This window comes from Heterodontus francisci, chromosome 4, assembly GCF_036365525.1.
Source record: "Heterodontus francisci isolate sHetFra1 chromosome 4, sHetFra1.hap1, whole genome shotgun sequence".
NCBI lineage: Eukaryota > Metazoa > Chordata > Chondrichthyes > Heterodontiformes > Heterodontidae > Heterodontus > Heterodontus francisci.
In genome coordinates this window covers 168,251,440-168,272,306 of record NC_090374.1, presented here as the reverse complement: position 1 = coordinate 168,272,306, position 20,867 = coordinate 168,251,440, and the positions used below count along the sequence as shown (strand labels likewise).

Sequence of the window (20,867 nt, the reverse complement as noted above, 5' to 3'; positions counted from 1 at the left end):
AACTGTCTTCCAGGTCAGGCCCTGATGGACTCTGGTGAAGCTATGAAGCAGCTTGCTGAGGTGAAAGACGCTCTCGATATGGAAGTAAAACAAAACTTCATTGATCCTCTACAGAACCTTCATGACAAAGACCTGAAAGAAATACAGGTATTGATATCATTGATGTCCTTGATAGCTGTGTTTGTAGTTTATTCAGGGGCGTACATTCATAAAGTAGGGATATTTATAAAATTGGTGAATATTGTAGTTCCTCTCCCCATCCATCCCATCCCTTCCCCATCCATCCCATCCCTTCCCCTCCCTACCCCTCCCCTCCCTGCCCCTTCCCTCCTCTCCCACCCCTCCTGTCCTCTCACTGCCCTCATCCTCTCACTGCCCTTCCTCTTCCCTCCCTCCTACACCTGTCCCTCCCTTTCTTGCTCCTCCCCTCCCTGCCTTCTCCCCACCCTGCCTCTCCCTTCTCCTCACCTTCTCTCCCCCATCCCTCCTCTCACTGCCTATCCCATCCTCCCTTCCATCGCCTCCCCTTCTTGCCTCTTCCCTACCACCTCTCCCCTCCTCACCCTGCCTCTCACTTACGGCCTCTCCCACCCTTCCCTCTCCTCTTCCCTCCCCTCCCCTCCATTTCTTTCCCCTACCCACCCATCCCCAATGGTATGCAGTTCGATGGTGGAACAGAATCCAGGCCATTTCAGGTTTCCTTAAAATCCAGCTGTGAAGTACAAACACATAATGCCTGTTAAAGGCATTGTTCACTTCAGTCCTTCCTCTCATGGTTAATGCTTTCACTGGAGTTAACTGCCATTAGGAATCAGAATGACGAACAGAGAATCTGGACTTCAGTTTGGTATCCTACAGATTTGAAGCTTAGTTCATTCTGTTCTATCATCTAACTGCATATCAAACAATAAAACCACCACATTTTTAAACATGTCACTTAACTCTGATAAGATCCATTTGTGCTCAAGATCAGTTCTTATTTTACATTTATATTTTAGTTACTCTTAGGATTGGGATAAGTTGAGCCCCATGGTCATATTCACATTCCACTCTGTTGCATATTGTGCAACTAATTTTGTAAAGCTTCTAAACTACAGCACTATAGATTATAGGAGGAGGGAAGATTACAGAGATTTTAGAATTAAAATGAGCTGCTAGCAGTGAAGATTAAGCAGGTAGGATTGTGAACGATGAAGCCAAGCAGAGCACACACTAGATTTTGTTTTGCGCTATTTTTACACAGGAATTAACCCATTTAGAATAAACAGCTTAATGCCTGCATAAAAATAGAATAAGTATTCAACCGTGAGTTTTACTGAATGGAATTTTCACCTGTAAATCATAATTAATATTGATTTTATATGATATCGCTTCACCTACATATACTAAATAGCTAATTTATTGTCCAGCACAGGTCATTTGTCAGAAGCTAAATAGCCAACACCTAAATTCGTTCAAGGTCCAATAAAAAATGCTACAACTAAAATAAGATCAACTATTCCATTATCTTCGAAATATTTTAGGTTTAAACAATTGAGGCCATGCTCGGGTAAAATTTTCCTCTCCCCATTTCCTGATTTGCACTAAATGTAGCCTACAGGTAAACAGATGGACTCTGCCCAATGATCGCTGCCCATACAACTCTGAACTATCATCCAGTGGCCTCTTTGCATTGTAATATAAACCTTGGATTTTATTCTTTTGTACATGAAGGGATTAAAATTATATTTTTGCATGTTGTTGAAGCAGCTTATATTTAATGCAGGAAGAAAAAGCATGCTTATTTAAAAAAAAATCTTTCATTTATATAGCACTTTTAATGTAGTAAAACATTCCAAGGCGCTTCACAGGAGGATTACCAAATAAAATTTGACACTGAACCACATAAGGAGATATTAGGGCAGCTGACCGAAAGCTTGGTGAGACAGGTAAGTTTTAAGGAGCACCTTAAAGGAGGAAAGAGAGGTGGAGAATTCCAGAGCTTAGGGCCCAGGCAGCTGAAGGCATGGATGCCAATGGTGAAACAATTGAAATCAGGGATGCACAAGAGGCCAAAATTAAAGGAGTGCATCGATCTCAGAACGTTGTAGTACTGGAGGAGATAGGGAGCGGTAAAGCCATGGAGGGATTTGATAACAATGGTAAGAATTTTAGAATTGAGATGTTGCTTAACTGGGAGCATAGGGGTAGGAGATGCATGGGACTTGTTGCGATAGGGGCAGGAGAATTTTGGATGAGCTCAAGTTTATGGAGGGTGTAATATGGGAGGCCAGCCAGGAGAGTGTTAGAATAGTCAAATCTAGAGGTAACAAATACCTGATTGAGGGTTTCAGCAGCAGGTGAGCTGTATTTGTACAATTGGAGATGTGTCAGGAAAGCCCATCTGTTGTTTTTGTAATATTCTTTATGCCTCAGTTGTCAATTTATATTGCCCTAAAATGTTTAGCATTTTAATGTGCATGTGAATAGATATTTAAAATGAAGCATAAAAATGTGTTTTTCTACAAAAACATTGAATCCTTTTAAGTTTATTTGCTTTTGACAGGGCAGCAATGATTATAAATTGGCCTCAGTCATTAGAGTTTAAATAACTGCTTTAAATATTCCTATTTTTTGAATTAAAGAACTGGTTATGAATAACTTAGTAAGAGGAGAGACACAATGGTGATCCTTCATTCCCTGCTCCTGGTATAACCAGAGTATAAAGTGTGGCCCACAATGGTGAAGCAAGTTGCCTCTGATTTAGAAGAAGTCTAATTTGTAGCTTACCTCCTTTTCTCAGACTGCCATTCTCACAGGTGTATCTTTAATAATTTATTAATAGCATCACCTGAAGAAATTGGAGGGGCGGCGATTAGATTTTGACTACAAGAAGAAGAGGCAAGGGAAGATTCCAGAAGAGGAGATTCGACAGGCACTGGAAAAGTTTGATGAATCAAAGGAAATTGCAGAATCAAGCATGTTTAACCTGCTGGAGAGTGATGTAAGGACTCTGCTTCTGAGTTACAGTGGTTGATACTATCTTTCATAGAAATGGGTAAAAGCTCTTAATCACTTTCTGGGGATTTTATAGTTAATGCGCTGCACTTCCCCCCCCCCCCCCCCCTCCCCCCAATGGTGTTTGGTATTTGATCCTTCTGCCCCCTCCATTCACATATAATTCTAATTCTAATATGCTGCCACTCTATGCATCATTGCTCCCCTGAGTGGTGGCAGATGTACTGTCACTCCATGAGTGGAAATGCTAATTGTGCCTCTTCATCTGCCAGTAAGGGACATGTTTACTGTGTGTTATGGATTACATAATCTTGCTGAGATGTGACTGAACTCATCAGGTTGGAGCTTTTCCCTTTGATCTCAATGTTTGACAGGTTTGGGACAATGCCCATAACCACAGTATTGCAATGGCACTATCTTGGCCTGTTGCGACATTCCAACGATTAAAGGAATGCTCATTTACTGGTTTTTGATTAAAAAAATTTCAGTGTCATTCTTCCCCGTTTAGTGAAACTAGTTGAGGTCATGTATGTGATACTTTTGTTTCAGCACCTCCTCAGTCGTTGAAGTAACACACCCTGGTGATACAGATCACTTACCTGGTAAATTGAGCTATCTATCTTTGTTCAAAACCTACTGCATTAATAATCTTTCTTACATACCCTAGCAAGGTTTTCAGCCCCAGTAAAGGTATGTTCCTGTAATGCATCGAACCACCAGATGTATAAAACAAATCTTGACCAGAACTATATGTTTAAGGCAATGATGTGAAACTGAATCTTGCTCTTTTAATTTCAATGAGCTGCAATTCCGTGCAGCTGTGTTTTGAATCTGTGAAATCAGCCTGGTATATTCATTCTTAATGCTGAATGATTTTGAAAGGCATTGGCAAAAAAGTGTCAAATAATTTAAACCTATTGATGAATGAGATATGCCATATTTGCTGCAATGCATTTGCCACCTTTGAATTGATAAACTTTCTTAACTGCTTAGATGAAATATCTTAAACTATGCAGCAAATGCAACTGGAGGATTTGTGCCACCTGTTGGTTGATATGTCACTAACCTACTTCCGGTAACTGAACACAGGACCGACCCAGCTGTATAGTTAGTTACAACTGGGGGTCAGTTTATTCAAGCCCGCTCTGAGGGAACTGATGGGATCCAACTGGTCACCTGTTTTACACCCCTCCTGATCTTAATTTCCATTGACCAATTGAAAGTGAGATTGCATGAGGTATAAAACAGGCAGCTGTGTCCCATCCAGTCCTTTCAGTTTCCCTCGAGACAGTTTGGGATAAATTTACCCCTTCCCCCCACCCCCCAATCCCATATTGTGGGGTCAGTTTCCCATGATGTGGTGATGACACCTAGCTTCACTTTCCAACTCCACCTCAGCGTTATCACACAGCTTGCTCGAGAATTTCCCCCAGCTCAATGTTGGGAAGACCAAATCCGTCTTCAGTTTCAACAACAAACCCCTCTTCAGGCTGCCAACTCCATCCTTCGGTTCTTCACTGGCTGCTCAGTCTGGCTGAACCACTAGACAACTTCAATGTCTTGTTCAATTCTGAGCCAAGTTTCATAGGAACAGGAGGAGGAACAGTCAATGAGATTATCGCCGATCTGTAACCAAACCCCATTTACCTGCCTTTGCCCCATATCACTTAATACCTTTGGTTAACAAAAATCTATCAATATCAGATATAGGACGGCACAGTGGCTCAGTGGTTAGCACCGCAGCCTCACAGCTCCAGGGACCTGGGTTCGATTCTGGGTACTGCCTGTGCGGAGTTTGCAAGTTCTCCCTGTGACCGCATGGATTTTCGCCGGGTGCTGCGGTTTCCTCCCACCGCCAAAGACTTGCAGGTGATAGGTAAATTGGCTGTTGTAAATTGCCCCTAGTGTAGGTAGGTGGTAGGGAATATGGGATTACTGTAGGGTTAGTATAAATGGGTGGTTGTTGGTCGGCACAGACTCGGTGGGCCGAAGGGCCTGTTTCAGTGTTGTATCTCTAAATAAAATAAAATTAACAATTGACCCAACATCAATTGCTTTTTGTGGAAGAGATTTCCAAACTTCTACCTTCCTTTGCGTGGAAATGTTTTTCCTAACTTCACTCGTGAAAGACATGGCTCTAATTTTTTACCCAATACTCCCGAGGCTTAGTCTCCCCAACCAGTGGAAATAGCTTCTCCCAATCTACCTATCAGTTGCCCTTAATATCTTGAAAACTTCAATCAAATCATCGCTTAATTCCAGGAAATGGTTGATGTAATCTCTCCTTGTCACTTAACCTTTGGAGTATCATTCTGGTAAATCGAAATAAATCTCAAAATAAAAAGGCCAGCATTCCATTAGCCTTTTTTATTATTTTTTTTTGTACTTCATCATGACATTTTAATGATCTGTACACCTGGACCCCCAAGTCTCTATTACTTATAGCATTTCCCCATTTAGAAAGTTCTCTGTTATATCCTTTTTAGGTCCAAAGTGGATAACCTCACACCTGCATATATTGAAATCTATTTGCCAAACTTTTGCTCATTCACTTAAATAATTAATATGTCTTTATAATTTTATGCTTGAACCTACACTGCTTACACTACTGCCTATCTTTCTGCCACCAGTAAACTTAATATCTGGCTTTTATTTATTTATTTAGAGATTTATACTAATCCTACATTAACCCCATATTCTCTACCACATCCCCACCATTCTCCTACCACCTACCTATACTAGGGGCAATTTACAATGGCCAATTTACTCTATCCCATCATTTAAGGTATTACTAAATACAGTGAATGATTGAGGATCCAACACCTCCAGCCACAACCTGCCAATTAGAGTAGCTGCCCATTAACCCCTATTCTCTGTCTCCTGTTGCTCAGCTAATTTCCTCACCATGAGCTTCAACTTTAGCTAACAGTTTTTTATGAGGGACTTTATCAAATGCCTTCTGAAAGTCCAAATGAATAATATTCATGGACATTTCCCTGTCCACTACTTTAGTCACACCTTCAAAAATCCAATCAGGTTCATGACCTACCCTTTATGGTAGTGCAGTGGTAATGTCACTGGCTTAGTAATCTAGAGACCCAGACTAATCCTCTGGGGACATGGGTTCAAATACCACCACAACAGCTGGTGGCATTTAAATTTACTGAATAAATTCAATTATTTAATTTTAAAAATCTGGAATTGAAAGCTGGTCTCAATAATGGTGACCATCGATTGTCGTAAATATCCATCTGGTTCATTAATGTTCTTTAGGGAAGGAAATCGGCTGTCCTTACCTGGTCTGGCCTATGTGTGACTCCAGATACAGAGCAATGTGGTTGACTCTTAACTACCCCCTGAAATGGCCTAGCAAGCCACTCAGTTGTACAAAACTGCTACACAAAATTTCAAAAGGAATAAAACCGATCAAAACACCTAGCATCGACCTAGGCACTGGAAACGTTAATGACACACCCAGCCCTGTCGACCCTGAAAAGTCCTTCTTACTAACATCTGGGGGCTGTGCCAAAATTGGGAAAGCTGTCTCACAGAGTAGTCAAGCAACAGCCTGACATAGTCATACTCACGGAAACATACCTTACATCCACTGTCCCAAACACGACCATCACCATTCCTAGGTATGTTCTGTCCTACTGGCAGGGCAGACTCACCAGAGGTGGTGGCACAGTGGTAGACAGCTAGAAGTGAGTTGCTCTGGGAGTTCTCAACATTAACTGTGGACCCCATGAAGTCACATGGCATCAAGTCAAAAAAGGCAAGGAAATATCCTGCTGATTACCACCTACCACCCTCCCTCAGCTGATGAATTTGTACTCCTCCATGTGGAACACCACTTGGAAGAAGCAATGAGGGTGGCAAGGGCACAGAATGTACACAGGGTAGGGGACTTCAATGTCCATTACCAAGAGTGGCTCGGTAGCACTACTATCTGTCAGACTGAGCCTGCGGCAGGTGGTGAGGGAAAAACCTACGAGACCTTGTCCTCACCAATCTACCTGTCGCAGATGGATCTGTCCATGACAGTATTGAGAGGAATGACCACCACACAATCCTTGTGAAAATGAAGTCCCTTCTTCACAATAAGGATATCCTCCATTGTGTTGCTTGGCACGAAAACTGTGCTAAATGGGATAGATTCAGAACAGATCTGGCAGCTCAAAAATGATTCACTCCATGTGATATCAAGAAATGACTGAAGGCACTGTATACTGCAAAGGCTATGGGTTCTGTCAAAATTCCAACTGTAGTACTGAAGACTTGTGTTTCAGAACTAGCCACATCCCTAGCCAAGCTGTTCCAGTACAGCTACAACACTGGCATCTCGCCGACAACGTGGTAAATTGCCCAAGTATGTCCTGTCCACAAAAAGCAGGACAAATCCAATCCAGCTAATTACCGCCCCATCAGTCTACTCTCGATTATCAGTAAAGTGATGGAAGGTGTTGTCAACAGTGCTATCAAGTGCCTCTTAAACAGCAAAAACCTGTTCACCGATGCTCAGTTTGGGTTCCACCAGGGCCACTCAGCTCCTGACCATTACAGCCTTGGTCCAAGCATGAACAAAAGAGGTGAGCTCAAGAGGTGAGGTGAGAGTCACTGCCTTGACATCAAGGCAGCGTTTGACCGAGTATGGCATCAAAGAACCCTAGCAAAATTGAAGTCAATGGGAATCGGGGGAAAACTCTCCACTGGTTGGAGTCATACCTAGCACAAAGGAAGATGGTTGTGGTTGTTGGAGGTCAGTCATCTCAGTCACAGGCCATCACTGCAGGAGTTCCTCAGCATAGTGCCTAGGCCCAACCATCTTCATCTGCTTCATCAATGACCTTCCCTCCATCATAAAGTCAGGAGTGGAGATGTTCGCTCATGATTGTACAATGTTCAGTATCATTCGCAACTACTCAGATACTGAAGCAGTCCGTGTAGAAATGGAGCAAGTCTTGGACAACATTCAGGCTTGGGCTGGTAAGTGGCAAGTAACATTTGCACCACACAAGTGCTAGGTAATGACAATCTCCAACAAGAGAGAATCTAACTATCTCCTCTTGACATTCAATGGCATTACCATTTCTGAATCCCCCACTATCAACATCCTGGCGATTACCATTGACCAGAAACTGAACTGGAGTAGCCATATAAATACCATGGCTACAAGAGCAGGTCAGAGGCTGGGAATTCTGCGGCGAGTACCTCACCTCCTGACTCACTAATACCTGTCCACCATCTACAAGGCACAAGTATGATGGAATACTTTCCATTTGCCTGGATGGGTGCAGCTTCAACAGCACTGAAGAAGCTCGACACCATCCAGGACAAAGCAGCCCACTTGATTGGCACTCCATTTACCACATTCAACATTCACTCCCTCCACAACTGACGCACAGTGGCAGCAGCATGTACCATATACAAGATGCACTGCAGCAACTCACCATGTCTCCTTCAATAGCACCTTCTGAACTCGCAATCTCTTCCACCTAGAAGGACAGGGGCAGCAGATGCATGGGAACGCCACCACCTGCAAGTTCCCCTCCAAGCCACACCCCATCCTGACTTGGAACTTTATCCCCATTCCTTCACTGTTGCTGGGTCAAAATCCTGGAACTCCCTTCGTAACAGCATTGTGGGTGTTTCTGCATCCCAGTATGTCGATTTGAAAACCTTACACATCATTTCCCAAGTTGCTTAATGGTCTCGCCCTGCCTCTGCAACTTCCACCAACTCTCTGTACCAGACCGAGTCCTTTTTCATTCCTGCATTGGGCTCCAGGACCCATTGAATATTTAATCAAGTGAACAGTTGGACCAAATTGGAATAAAGTTAAAAGAAAGAATGACAGAACTTACATTTATATAGTGGCTTTCATGACCGCAGAACATCACAAAGCACCTCACAGCTGATGAAATACTTTTGAAATGCTGTCACTGTTCTAATATAGGAAACGCTGCAGCAAATTTGCGCACAGCAAGCTCCCACAAACAGCAATGAATGTGGGAGGAGAGCATTGGAATAATTAAGCCTAGCGGTAATAAAGGCATAAATGAGTCTTTCAGCAGCTGATGGGCTGAAATAGGGCCAGAAGTGGCGATGTGACAGAGCTGGCTATATTTGAGATGGAATCACCGAATCACAGAATTGTTACAGTGCAGAAGGAGGCCAGCTCTCCGATAAAGCAATTTACTCAGTTCCATTCCTCCACCTTCTCCCCGTAACCCTGCACATTCTTCCTTCTCATATAACAGTCTAATTCCTTTTTGAATGCTTCAATTGAACCTGCCTCCACCATACTCTCAGGCAGCACATTCCAGATCTTAACCACTTTCTGCGTGAAAAAAGTTTTTCCTCATGTCACTTTTGCGTCTCTTACCAAATGCTTTAAATCTGTGCCCCTCTCGTTTTCGATCAGTTCACGAGTGGGAACAGTTTCTCCCTATCTACTCTGTCCAGACCCCTCATGATTTTGAATACCTCTATCAAATCTCCTCTCAACCTTCTCTTCAAGGAAAACAGCCCTAACTTTTCCCATCTATCCTCACAATTGAAGTTCCTCATCCCTGGAACCATTCTTGTGAATCTTTTCTGTATGTGAAGGAGAGGATATGGGATTGAAAGCTTAGCTTGGGTTTGAATAGGACATGAAGTTTGGGAACAGTCTGGTTCATCCTCAGTCAGTGGCCAGAGAGGGGGATGGGAATGGATGGTTTTGAGGGGACCAAGATGATGACTTCTGTTTTCCCAATGTTTAACTGTATCATCCAAGACTGGGAGTGTGACAAGCTGTCTGACAATATAGAGGCAATAGAGGGATTGAGCCAAGTGGTGGTGAGGTAAAGCTGGGTGACAGCAGTGTATGTGTGGAAGCTGATCCCAAATCTGTGGATGATGTTGCCAAGTAGCAGCATTGTGGCTGAGAAAGAGGAGAGGGTGAGGGGTGGATTCTTGGGGGTTTCCTGGAGGTTTGAGGGTGGTGGTGAGATCACTGCAGGAGAGCCTCCAGCTGTGATTCAATAAGTAAGAGTGGAGCCCAATGAGGACAGTCAGGCTGAGCTTGACAAAGTAGGAGAGGTGGTGGAAGACAATGCTTTGATCGACTGTGTTGAGAATTACAGATAAGTTGAAGAGATTGAGGATGGAATGTGCACCATAAGAAAGGGAAGAGAAACTTGCATTTATATAGCCCCTTTTATAACCTCAGGACGTTCCAAACATTTTACAGCCAATGAAGGACTAGTGTGGTCACTGTTGTGATGTAGGAAATACAGCAGCCAATTTGCACACAGCCAAATCCCACAAACAGCAATGTGATAATGACTAGATAATCTGTTTTAAGGATAAATATTTGCCAGGACACTGGGGACAGCTGCCCTACTCCTCTTCAAAATAATCACCATGGGATCTTTTACATCTGCCTGAGAGGGCAGATGGGGCCTCAGTTTAATGCCTCATCCGAAAACCAGGTAGTCACAGTAACACGGAATGTCATTTGTGACTTTGGTTCGGGCCATTTTGGTATTGTGGGAGGAGTTGAACCTGATTGGAGAGATTGGTTTCTTGAGAATTTCTGGTTTCAGTTGCTCCACCATTTGTGGCCGTGCCTTCAGCTGTCTGGGACCTGAGCTCTGGAATTCCCTCCCTAAACCTCTCCCCCTCTCTACCTCTCTCTCCTCCTTTAACATACCTTAAAACCTACCTCTTTGATCAAGCTTTTGGTAACCTGGCCTAATATCTCCTTATGTGGCGCGGTGTCAAATTTTGTTCCATAACATTCCTGTGAAGCAGCTTGGGATGTTTTATTACGTTAAAGGCACTATATAAATGAACGTTGTTATTGAAACATGGAGTTATGGGAGAAGGTTCTGAGCGGTATCAACGCATTGAAGGACTTTGGAGAGGAAAAGGAGCTTGGAAATGGGACAATCATTTGCAAGGACAGAGGGTTTGAGGATTTTTTTCTGAGGATTGAGTTGATGACGGCAGTTTTGAAAGGGAGAACAGTGTGAGGAGCGGGAACCATTTATAATGCCAGCTATCTTAGGGGTTAGGAAAGGAAGTTAGGTGGTCCACATTTTAGTGCACATGGGGTCAAGCAAGTAAGAGGTAGATCTCATGGATGAGATGAGCTCAAGGTGATGGGAGAGGATCTCAAATGTGTTTTGGTGCAAGATTAGAGCAGATTTTTAATTATTCATAACTCAGTTTATAAAATTTCCTGATCTTTTTCTGAGTCCTGTCATTAGTATTCTGGTCATTGTGCTGTATTACATAGGAGACAAGTTCCTTTTTGTGGGACAGAGCATTTTTAAAGTGAGACTGGTAGATGTTTAAGAGACCTAAACATAAGAACAATGTGAGATTACTTCCTGTTAGTAACTGCATGCACTGCTCAGAGAGAAGTCCCCAAACATGATTGAATGTTATATGAGGGAGCTAATGGCTTTTGTGCTTTTGTTCATATTTTTAGATTGAGCAAGTGAGCCAGCTTACAGCACTGGTACAAGCCCAACTAGAGTATCACAGGCAGGCCGCAAAGATTTACCAGGAGCTCTCTGTCCAGTTGGAGCAGCGGTGAGTCTGAAATTAATGTGTCATCACTTTTTTCATAAAACAATCAAGAAAATGATCACTAAAATAAAAGCAAAATACTGCGGATGCTGGAAATCTGAAATAAAAACAAATGCTGGAAATACTCAGCAGGTCTGGCAGCATCTGTGGAGAGAGAAGCAGAGTTAACGTTTCAGGTCAGTGACCCTTCTTCAGAAAATGATCACGACGCCTGTCTCATTTTAGTCAAAGATCCAACCCCTAAATCACAATTCTGTAGCAATTATTTTAGCAAATGGAACAATTTGGAAATGAGTTTGCTCAGTATAGTTTTTTTAATATCGTTCATGTATCGTTTATGCTTTGTCACAACACTGAAACAACTCAAATAATTTACTTTTAATTGTAGTCACCATTTGCTTGTGAATCTTAAACTTTGTCATATAACTGGGGTAACAATGCTGTGTAAGTGACAACGTTTGAAGAGCTGAAGAGCTTCATTGCAGTAAAGTTCCATTCTTTTTAGTTTTAATACAGCCAGACAGGTAAACCTGCCATTTGCTGTTAGCTGCGCTGTCAATTTGGATGCTTCACAGAAGCAAAATGCTTTGCATCAGAGGGAGGAGGAGGAAAAAGAGGAATTTTTATCGCCTTTGTTGTTCTCGCCCTACAGCAAACCTCCTTCTTGTTAGCTAATCAGAATGGTTTGCTTGTCTCATGCTGTCTTATCAGAGCAGGATGGATTTCTGCTGTCAGTCACAGGAACAGGATTCCAGTTCAATCATGAATAAATGGGAAGAACTGGGTTGGTGATATGAGCTAAAGCCTGGTATAAAATTAAAACCTGTCTCGGGCCCAACCCAACAACAGCCAACCCGAACCCGACCTGGGCCCGAGTCCTTTAATTTTTAAATGCCCAACCCGACCCAAACCTGTAATTGGGTTTGGTCGGGTAGCCAGGCTTTACTGCAGAGTGCGGATTCTGGACTGCACGTTTCCCGCCTTGACATCCTGAATGTTCATTGGAAGATTACTTCCAGGAACAAGGCAGCACTGTCCACATCCAGCCCGACCCGACCCGAGCCTGAATGCTGTACCCGTAAGAGAGACCCGACCCGACCTGAACCCAACACGTCGTCGGGTCCGGTCCGGTCCAGGGAGTTCGAGTCGGGTAGCCATGGTTTAATCTGAGCGAGTCAAAATGGCAAATATTGTGTTAAGGAAATAAGTCTTCCATTGATACGGAATGCACCAAAATTTAATTTAAAAAGGCAACAGGATTAACTTTAGTCTATTTAATGGGAGAACGTGGTGATTAACGGACATTCCACAGGTCATAATTTGTATTTTGTAGCTTACAATCAAAGCTAATTTTCTATAATTGATGTGAGTGTACCTATATTAAAACTGCCAGTGACATAGAATGCTCAGATGATTAAAGTAGGCAATGATAAACATTGAGCAGGAATTGGGCGAATAAAGTTTGTAAAATCTTGAATTAACAGCAACAGTGGCAATATCTGTTGATGCAAAAAGGATATTGATAATCAAATGAGTATGGGGTACAATTTTTTTAATGTTTCTGATAAATGTTCTCTATGAGAGCAGTGCCAAGGGAGATGTGAAGCTATGTTTCACTGAGTCATATGTAAAAAATATATGGAAATTCCAATTTCTGCAGGGTTCTTACGTGCAGCATACATTCTAATCTTTTTAATGGTCTCTCAAGCCTAGTTTTCCACTGTTGAAAATCTGTGATTGGACACGTGGGTTAACACTGCATTCAGATTACATTTTTTAGAAACAAACAAAAACTACTTTTTGGGAAGAGTCTGGGATATTTGAAAAATAAATAATATATAGTTCATTTTATTTCATACTGCCTTCTTGTTTCCACGTTGACTTCCTTCAGTCAGGAGGCCAACATGATAGGGATCTCCGTTGTCAGTGCTGTATCAAGTTTATCATCTTTGAATATCAGTCCAGGAGTCTGTTACTTGAGAAACAACTGAACATTGTTTTAATTGAGTTCCAGTACTTTCCAATAGGTTGCCTTCTGATAGGCAAAGTTCTTACTGCCTTTCCACAATGGATAAATGCTCATTAACTTTTACTCCCTTGACATACAACTGATGGCACGTTTTTTGCAGAATGACAGAGGCAACTGCTTGTCCTCGAAGGGAATACAAACCAAAGCCCCGTTTGACTTATGAGTTTGCAGATGATACTCAACAGAATGGTGGAGTGACTCACAGCGCACAAAAGACAGCAGGTAAAATGCAGCAACTGCATCCGTTAGATGCTAATTGTGTCTGTATGAACAACTATTTACCTTTGTATCGATAATTAGCAGAAGAACAGGCAAGCCATTGTGCTCCTCACAACTGTGACTCTGCCCAAAACATGCAGAACTGACTCCTAATGTGCCAAGGATCAAACCTCGCCATGGCGATTAATAGCTCATCAATTAATATGAATGGGTGTGTTCTAATGGGGAAAATGCAAGTTCATTTCCCAATCTGAACCAAGATGAGTGGAGAATGTGCCTTCTCCTGGCAGAGGGAGTTGGATAGTCAGTTTGAGAGGTCACTGTCCTGTCCTCTGGCTGGAGCTGAATGCTCCAGATAGAAGAATGGGGGCAACATACAACAAGGAAGTAATCTTTCCATATAAAAGGTACTTATTTTAGGATGCTCTTATTTGGGATTTTTTTTCCCGATCTGCTTGATAACTTGTTTACTTTTCTACTCCTGGAAGCTTGAAAACCTTAAATTAAGCAACAATTGTTTTAACTTAGCTCATTACCATAGAAATTTCACAGGAGGCCATTCAGCCCATTGTGCCTTTGCTGTCTGCTGCAATCCCATTTCTTGCATTTTTTCCATGATTTATGGTGCTTGTTTCTGACTACAGCAAACAATTGTGACTTTTACTTTCCCAGAATTCAAGGCCCACGTTTTAAGATGATTTCAAGTTTTATTCCTTTGCTGACCAATTAATAATTCATCTGAAAGTTTTACTTTTTATCAATTATTTCTAAAATGCAGGCACACCATTAGACCAGCCGTGCTGCAGGGCTGCCTATGATTTTGAACCAGAGAATGAAGGAGAACTGGGATTCAAGGAGGGAGATATCATCACGCTCACCAATCAAATTGATGACAACTGGTATGAAGGGATGCTCCATGGACAGTCAGGATTTTTTCCCATCAACTATGTGCAAGTTTTAGTCCCTTTACCGCACTAGAGTGACTGTTGTAACCCAATCCGTCCTTATGTTTGTGCCACTTCTTAAACAGATGAGGTGGTTCAGTTTATGAGATTGTCTGATGCAGTGACACTGTTTATCAACAAACTCCATTGGTGTAAAGTCTTCAGTTTACATGTATTATAATCCTTAACTGTTGCACTCAGTTGAATCTGTAGTAATTGTAGGCAGAAATATTGCTGGTTCCATCCTTAGTGTGAACTAGAAGATGCCATCATGCTAAGCAACACACAATCGAGTTGTGAGTGTAATCTGTGAAAGCTTTTCTCCTGTTTTCCAGTCTGTTATGTCTAGGTGGATAGCGCTGCATCTAGCTTACCTTATTTTTGTAACAGTCATAAAGCTGTACAGCTTGGTTCTTGAGAATATATTTATCTAAACTTAAAAAGAAGAGAGAATATATGTGCTATATGAATTGTTTTTCTCCTATCTGTGCTGGATCCGAGAATACAAAGATTTAAAATTGGATTGCTAAGTGTGGTGAATTCCAGTATATTAAAAATGTTCAGTAAAGATATCTGTATGTGTGGACTTTGTTTCCAAAGGACAATTGTCTCCTATTGATATTCTAACTGCCCAGTTAAATGGAAATGTAAATAAATTGTCATCACACTCTAGCTCAGCAGGTTACATTATTAAACATCTGTTTCTTATCCCTTCCCACAGGTTTCCCATACATATACACTCTGCTCATTTCCTTTAAGGAGAAGATTCCTAACATTGACAAGTAGAAAGTATCTCAAGACAGTCAACCAGGTTCCTAAGTTGGGCTGTCCAACTTTGACTATTGTGAAAGCTGTGACTTTAACTCCAATATTTTGGGTCCAGAAATTCTCTGCACTTGAGCTGGGAAAGCAGCAGAAAGGCTGCAAACTAGGTGAGGACCCAAATATATCAGGTCCCCATCGAAGGAGGAGATTTCAATGGCTTTGCTTGGGGATAGAGTCTCCTCAGTCACCTCCCCACATACAAACAAAGCCAATAACACAGCGAGGTGAGAGCAGGGATAGGAATTCCCGTGTTGAGAATTCCTGCTTCTCTGGTCTCTTAGAGGCCTAGCAGTTCTTTGCAGTGGATAAAGCAGCAGATGAGCCCAATCAGTGGCGTAATTGGGCCCCATCAAGGAGTTCAAGCTAAGCCTGTCGTCTGGCTTCCAAAAGAGAATTAATATTTTATATTTATTATTATTTATTTTATATTTTATATTATATTTTAAAATAGATATATTTTATACTCACCCCTCCCCCATCACCCTGGGTGTAGTCAAATTGTTTGGGATAGGGAGGGATGGAATAACACATCCCCTCAGCATGGGCAGCAAGGCTGCATTTCCCACCCAGGACGGTGGGCAGGCTTATGCTGTGCCCTGTTGATGTGAGGGCCCATCATTTGTATGTAGTTGAAATGATCTCACAGTTACCCAAGATGCACTGGTTGGGTTACTGATGGAAATCTCCATGAGCACAATCAGGCTATCCATGCTGGGATTGCAGCCCAAGGATTTTCAGGGTGTATTACTTTCGAGATATGAGTGCATCAACGCCTTTATGATCTTCACCTTAAGCTGACAGAGCACTGTGTACCAGTAGTCACAAATAATATTTCTATTCAAAGCCCACATCTTCCTTCTCTCTCTTGCGTAATGCTTGGTCTCATCCTAATACTGGTGAACTCGTTTGTCCTCATAATTAGATATGGCCCTTTATACTGCAGGCTTGGCACTGCTTCCAGGTGTATGAAGCTTGCAGCACTGAGATATACCCAGAGTTCCACACTACTCTCACTGAGTTATACTCCGGGTTCCACACCACTGTGAGTTATACTCTGGATGTGACGCGACTGTGTGTACATGTGCAAAGTTCTATACCTGCAGCTTAAACAAAAATGTACATTTCTGTTGTAGTTACCAAAGAACCATGAATCCGATCATCTCTTCACTAAAGTTTAAAAATCTAATAGAGATCCAATGAATTTCCAGAGACTCCGCCAATATTCATCTTACAAGCATTCCTGAAGATATAGCTCACTCCCTTCACTTTGTCAAATTCTTTTTCATTATGCTGCTGTGAAGCGCATTGGGACATTTTACAACATTAAGGTGCTTTATAAATACAAGTTGTTTTTGTTGTTTAGTCATAATTTGTATTTGCATGGATGAGCATGAACTGAGATACTGTTATGTTTTTATTTTGACTTACTATCTCCAAGAATCTTCCCATTAACAGATCTGTTAAACAGAGAGAGCCACTTGATGGGCCCAGTCCCACGCCAGTGCTAGGTAGGGCCTCATCCAGCCTTTGTTGACAACAACCGTTCCAATTGGAGTATTGTGTCCAATTTTGGGCAGCAAACTTTAAGAAGGATGTGAAGGCTTTAGAGAGGATGCAGAAAAGATTTATGAGAATGGTTTCTGTGATGAGGGACTTCAATTTACTGTAGGGTTAGTATAAATGGGTGGTTCTTGGTCGGCACAGACTCGGTGGGCCGAAGGGCCTGTTTCAGTGCTGTATCTCTAAATAAATAAATAAATAAACAGACACTGACTAAATACAGACAAAAATTGCAAAACAGTTAACAGCCTTTAAATTGCGCCTACTCTTTGAAGAACTGTCCTCTTTAACTGTAGCTCAAGTATGCTTGCATGGATGACAGTATAAGAAGGTCCTAATCTGCACCACAGACTTTGTGACCTGAAATTGGGCTTGGAGCCTCATTGGTGCAATGTTGACAATCGGCCGTCCAGAGGTAGGTCACCAGTTCTACAAGGACAAACTTGTGCCAGATCCCTCCTCAGTACCTCCTGGGAGGGGATGGAGGTGGGAGGGGGTGGGGGAAGTCTGGAATGGGGCTGAGCGGGAGCCATTCCTGTCCATCACGTGGGTACCCGCCCCACCGCGATTACGCAGCGGGCAGCCATTTTGCATAAAGGAGGCGCGGGTCCCCCCCAATCACGTAGCGGGGGCAGGAGGCGAGTCATTGATTACAGCCTCAGATGATTCCTGAGCAGGTGCTGGTGCCATATTTAAAGGCCTGCCAACCCTGCATTCACTCCTGCCTTGGATACATTGTCAGCTTTGTGCAACCTATAACTTTCGGGATCATTGTGGAGATGGAACGTTCAGTACTGCACCGCCTGGCTCCACATTCAGATAAGTTTTTTAAAAAACCACCATTTTGGTGGCAGCCTTCAGCCTCTTTAAGGAGCTCTGGATGGCCTGGAGGTGGGCCTGGATTCCTTGAATGCAGCAGGCCCAGCATTCAGAGCAGGCCAATGTCAGGAAGGAAGCATCAAACAGGCATTGAGTTTCTCATTTGGATATCCAGGTGTGGGCTCCAGGTGTTTGTATGGTTGCCTATTGACCAATATGGTGACTGGTACAGTTCTAACGCGGATTGCGCACATGCACCGGCTATATTGGATGTGTCTGTTTTATACCTGTAAATTGGACATGGTGTCAATGAATTTCCAAGCCTGTGTGTTTACCTGCTGATTCACCTTCCACGCAATTGTCTTCGTGGTATTATGCCTTTGCACTCTAAGTGCTGAATTTAATGAGCCTGCCGCTGGTCCTGGTGGCAGGCCTGGTAAAGGGCACCATTTCTGTCCATCATGTGGGTACCCACCCCACCGCGATTATGCGGTGGGTGGCCATTTTGCATAGGGGAGGCACGGGTCCCCCCCAATCATGTAGCGGGGGAGGGAGATGAGTTATTGATTACAGCCGCAGATGATTCCTGAGCAGGTACTGGTACCATATTTAAAGGCCTGTCAGCCTTGGATACATTGTCAGGTTGGTGCAGCTTACAACTTTGTCCGACAGATTCCTGAACCAACCCATGCACCTCCTCTGCACCAACACCCCCCCCCTCCCCACCCCTACCTAAGAGGGCAGAAGACAATGTGCAAGGAAAGACACAGGGTGGCCCCATGGTTCAGTAATGCCTCCCTGCAGATTCTCATTCAAACTACAAGGGAAAGGCGGGAGGTCCTATTCTCCAGCAATTGCAAGAGGTCATCCTCCCATTGGAGCAAGCAAGTCTGAGTGGAGATCGTTGGAAGTGGTTAGCAGCCATAGGGTCACTCAGCACAAATGGGACCAGTGCAGGAAGAGGGACACTGACATCCTGTGTTCTGCCCAGGTGAATGCTCCATACCAGTTGCATTCTGGAGGATTGCATTTAAAAACGCAGAAGGTTGCACAAAATGGAACGGGTAGCAGTGCTGTATCATTGACTGTGTGGCCAGGGTTCGGTCTCTTCCTGAAAGATCCACGGCTGCCTCTCGGCCACAGGCCACCTTCCTTCAAAGCTCACCCCCTTAACGCCCCTGACAACGTGTGTCAGCATGAGTTATGAGTCCCCAGTAGAGGATGAGGGGCTGAATGAGCAGAACTGTCATGTTGATCTCTGTGCCATTCTCAACCATCTCCTTCCTCTTGCAGGACAAGAGGGCCCATAACAGGAGGGAGATGGTCCAGACAGGTGGAGGAATCCCAGATCTACGTCCACTCACCTCCGCTGAGGAGGAGGCCTTGGAGCCAGCAGGCACCCAGGGCGGCTGCGCAATATCGGATGGTAATATTGGAGTCCCTACGCAAGAGAGGGACGATTGTCTCCTGTCGGCATTTGCATCAATGTTGGAGACCCACATTATGCTTGTTGGGCATCAGGAGATCTGCACAGCCTATCCCACATATGTTTGTGTTCTCTATTGCAGATAGCCATTCGCAGGGGTCCGCAGCCATAGGGGGAGAGTCATCCACATCTGAGGAGGAGGACTACTCAGCAGCTGCACTGTCCCATGACTCTCTTGCACCCTTCACCAGCGCAGAGATTTTCACCTCGTTGGGGACCCGCTCAATATTAGAATCAAGTTTACAAGCTGATGAGAGCACCACACACATACCCTAGCAGCTGGCGGAGGCTGAGAAAGCTGAGGCATCTGACAGTCAAAGGACTGTGGGTGGCCAGGCCCATGCTGAGCCCCAGGATGATGACAAGCCTCTGGTGTCAACAGCACGGGGCAGGCTGGAGTTGCAGAGAGAGGTAAGGCAACATCTGGGTGGAGATGCCAGAGGTCATGCACAGCCATGAGCAGATGATGGAGGAGTCCATCCATCCCATGAGTGTTGCCATGTCTCAGGCCTATGAGTGCACGGTTCCATTCATCAAGAGGTTGGCAACCCTCATGGAGAGCCAGATCCCACAGATGCGCGCTGACCTGCACACTATCACCTTGGCCATGTGCTCTATGCAACAGTGGCAAGGCGATAGAAGGAACAGGAGCCCAGATGATTCTGCTGCTCCTGGTCCTTCTCTGGTGAGCAGAGAGGCTCAAGTGAGCCTTCAAAGGGAAGAGGAGAGGCTGCCAGCCACATCTGGGAGCTCCCCTCAGGGTGCTCTGAGTGTGGACTCCTCAGCCTCTCTGCCAGTGAGCGCAGCTCCAGCAGCCACAATGCCTGAGGAGAATCCTGCACCAGTGCAAGAACCCCTCAGGTAGTCGGTGCCTTCCAGGTCTTAGGCAACCAGAGGACGGCCACCAAAGTCATTACAGGCCAATGGGCGGCCTGATCAATAGCCTGCCTCCAGCCCAGATGCTGCTGCAGGGATCTCAATGCATCGGAGCACCCACAAACATATTAAAAAGAGCACATAGCCACACTTTGGGTTTCATAGGTGTACCATATATGTTTTGTACTAAATAATTAAAAGATTCTTTGTTCAAATCGTTTGGCTTCATTACCAGAAAGCCATGTGCCATTATGCCTTAATTGTTAGATGTTGACCTCCCCCTTCCTCCTTAAGGCTTTGCCAATGTGATGAGAGCCCACGTTAACATATGCTCTCCCATGGGCACTAGCGCACATTGCATCTGCTCACAAGACAGAGACCACAAATGGAAAGGACGTGACAGAGTTCAGGAATTAAGGTGAGCCTTTATTTCACTCTCTGTGAATGGACACCAGGATGGCTGCAAATGAGTTGTTATGAAATTGTCTCTTGCCTCCATCACGTGTTGCTCAACCCATTCGGCCTCCTGCCT

General features: G+C 43.7%; 1 protein-coding gene across 5 annotated transcripts in view; it reads left to right on the top strand.

Moving 5' to 3' along the window:
* LOC137369373 (endophilin-A1-like) overlaps positions 1–15,341 on the top strand; it is a 201,514-nt gene extending 186,173 nt beyond the window's left edge. For all 5 annotated transcript variants that reach the window (XM_068030487.1, XM_068030492.1, XM_068030489.1 and 2 more), the window contains 5 exons: positions 14–147; positions 2,825–2,983; positions 11,477–11,580; positions 13,707–13,828; positions 14,604–15,341. In XM_068030487.1, the coding sequence (XP_067886588.1) occupies positions 14–147; positions 2,825–2,983; positions 11,477–11,580; positions 13,707–13,828; positions 14,604–14,803 (719 nt within the window). In that variant the 3' untranslated portion in view covers positions 14,804–15,341. The remainder of the gene's footprint in view (positions 1–13; positions 148–2,824; positions 2,984–11,476; positions 11,581–13,706; positions 13,829–14,603) is intronic.
* Positions 15,342–20,867: the final 5,526 nt, after the last annotated feature.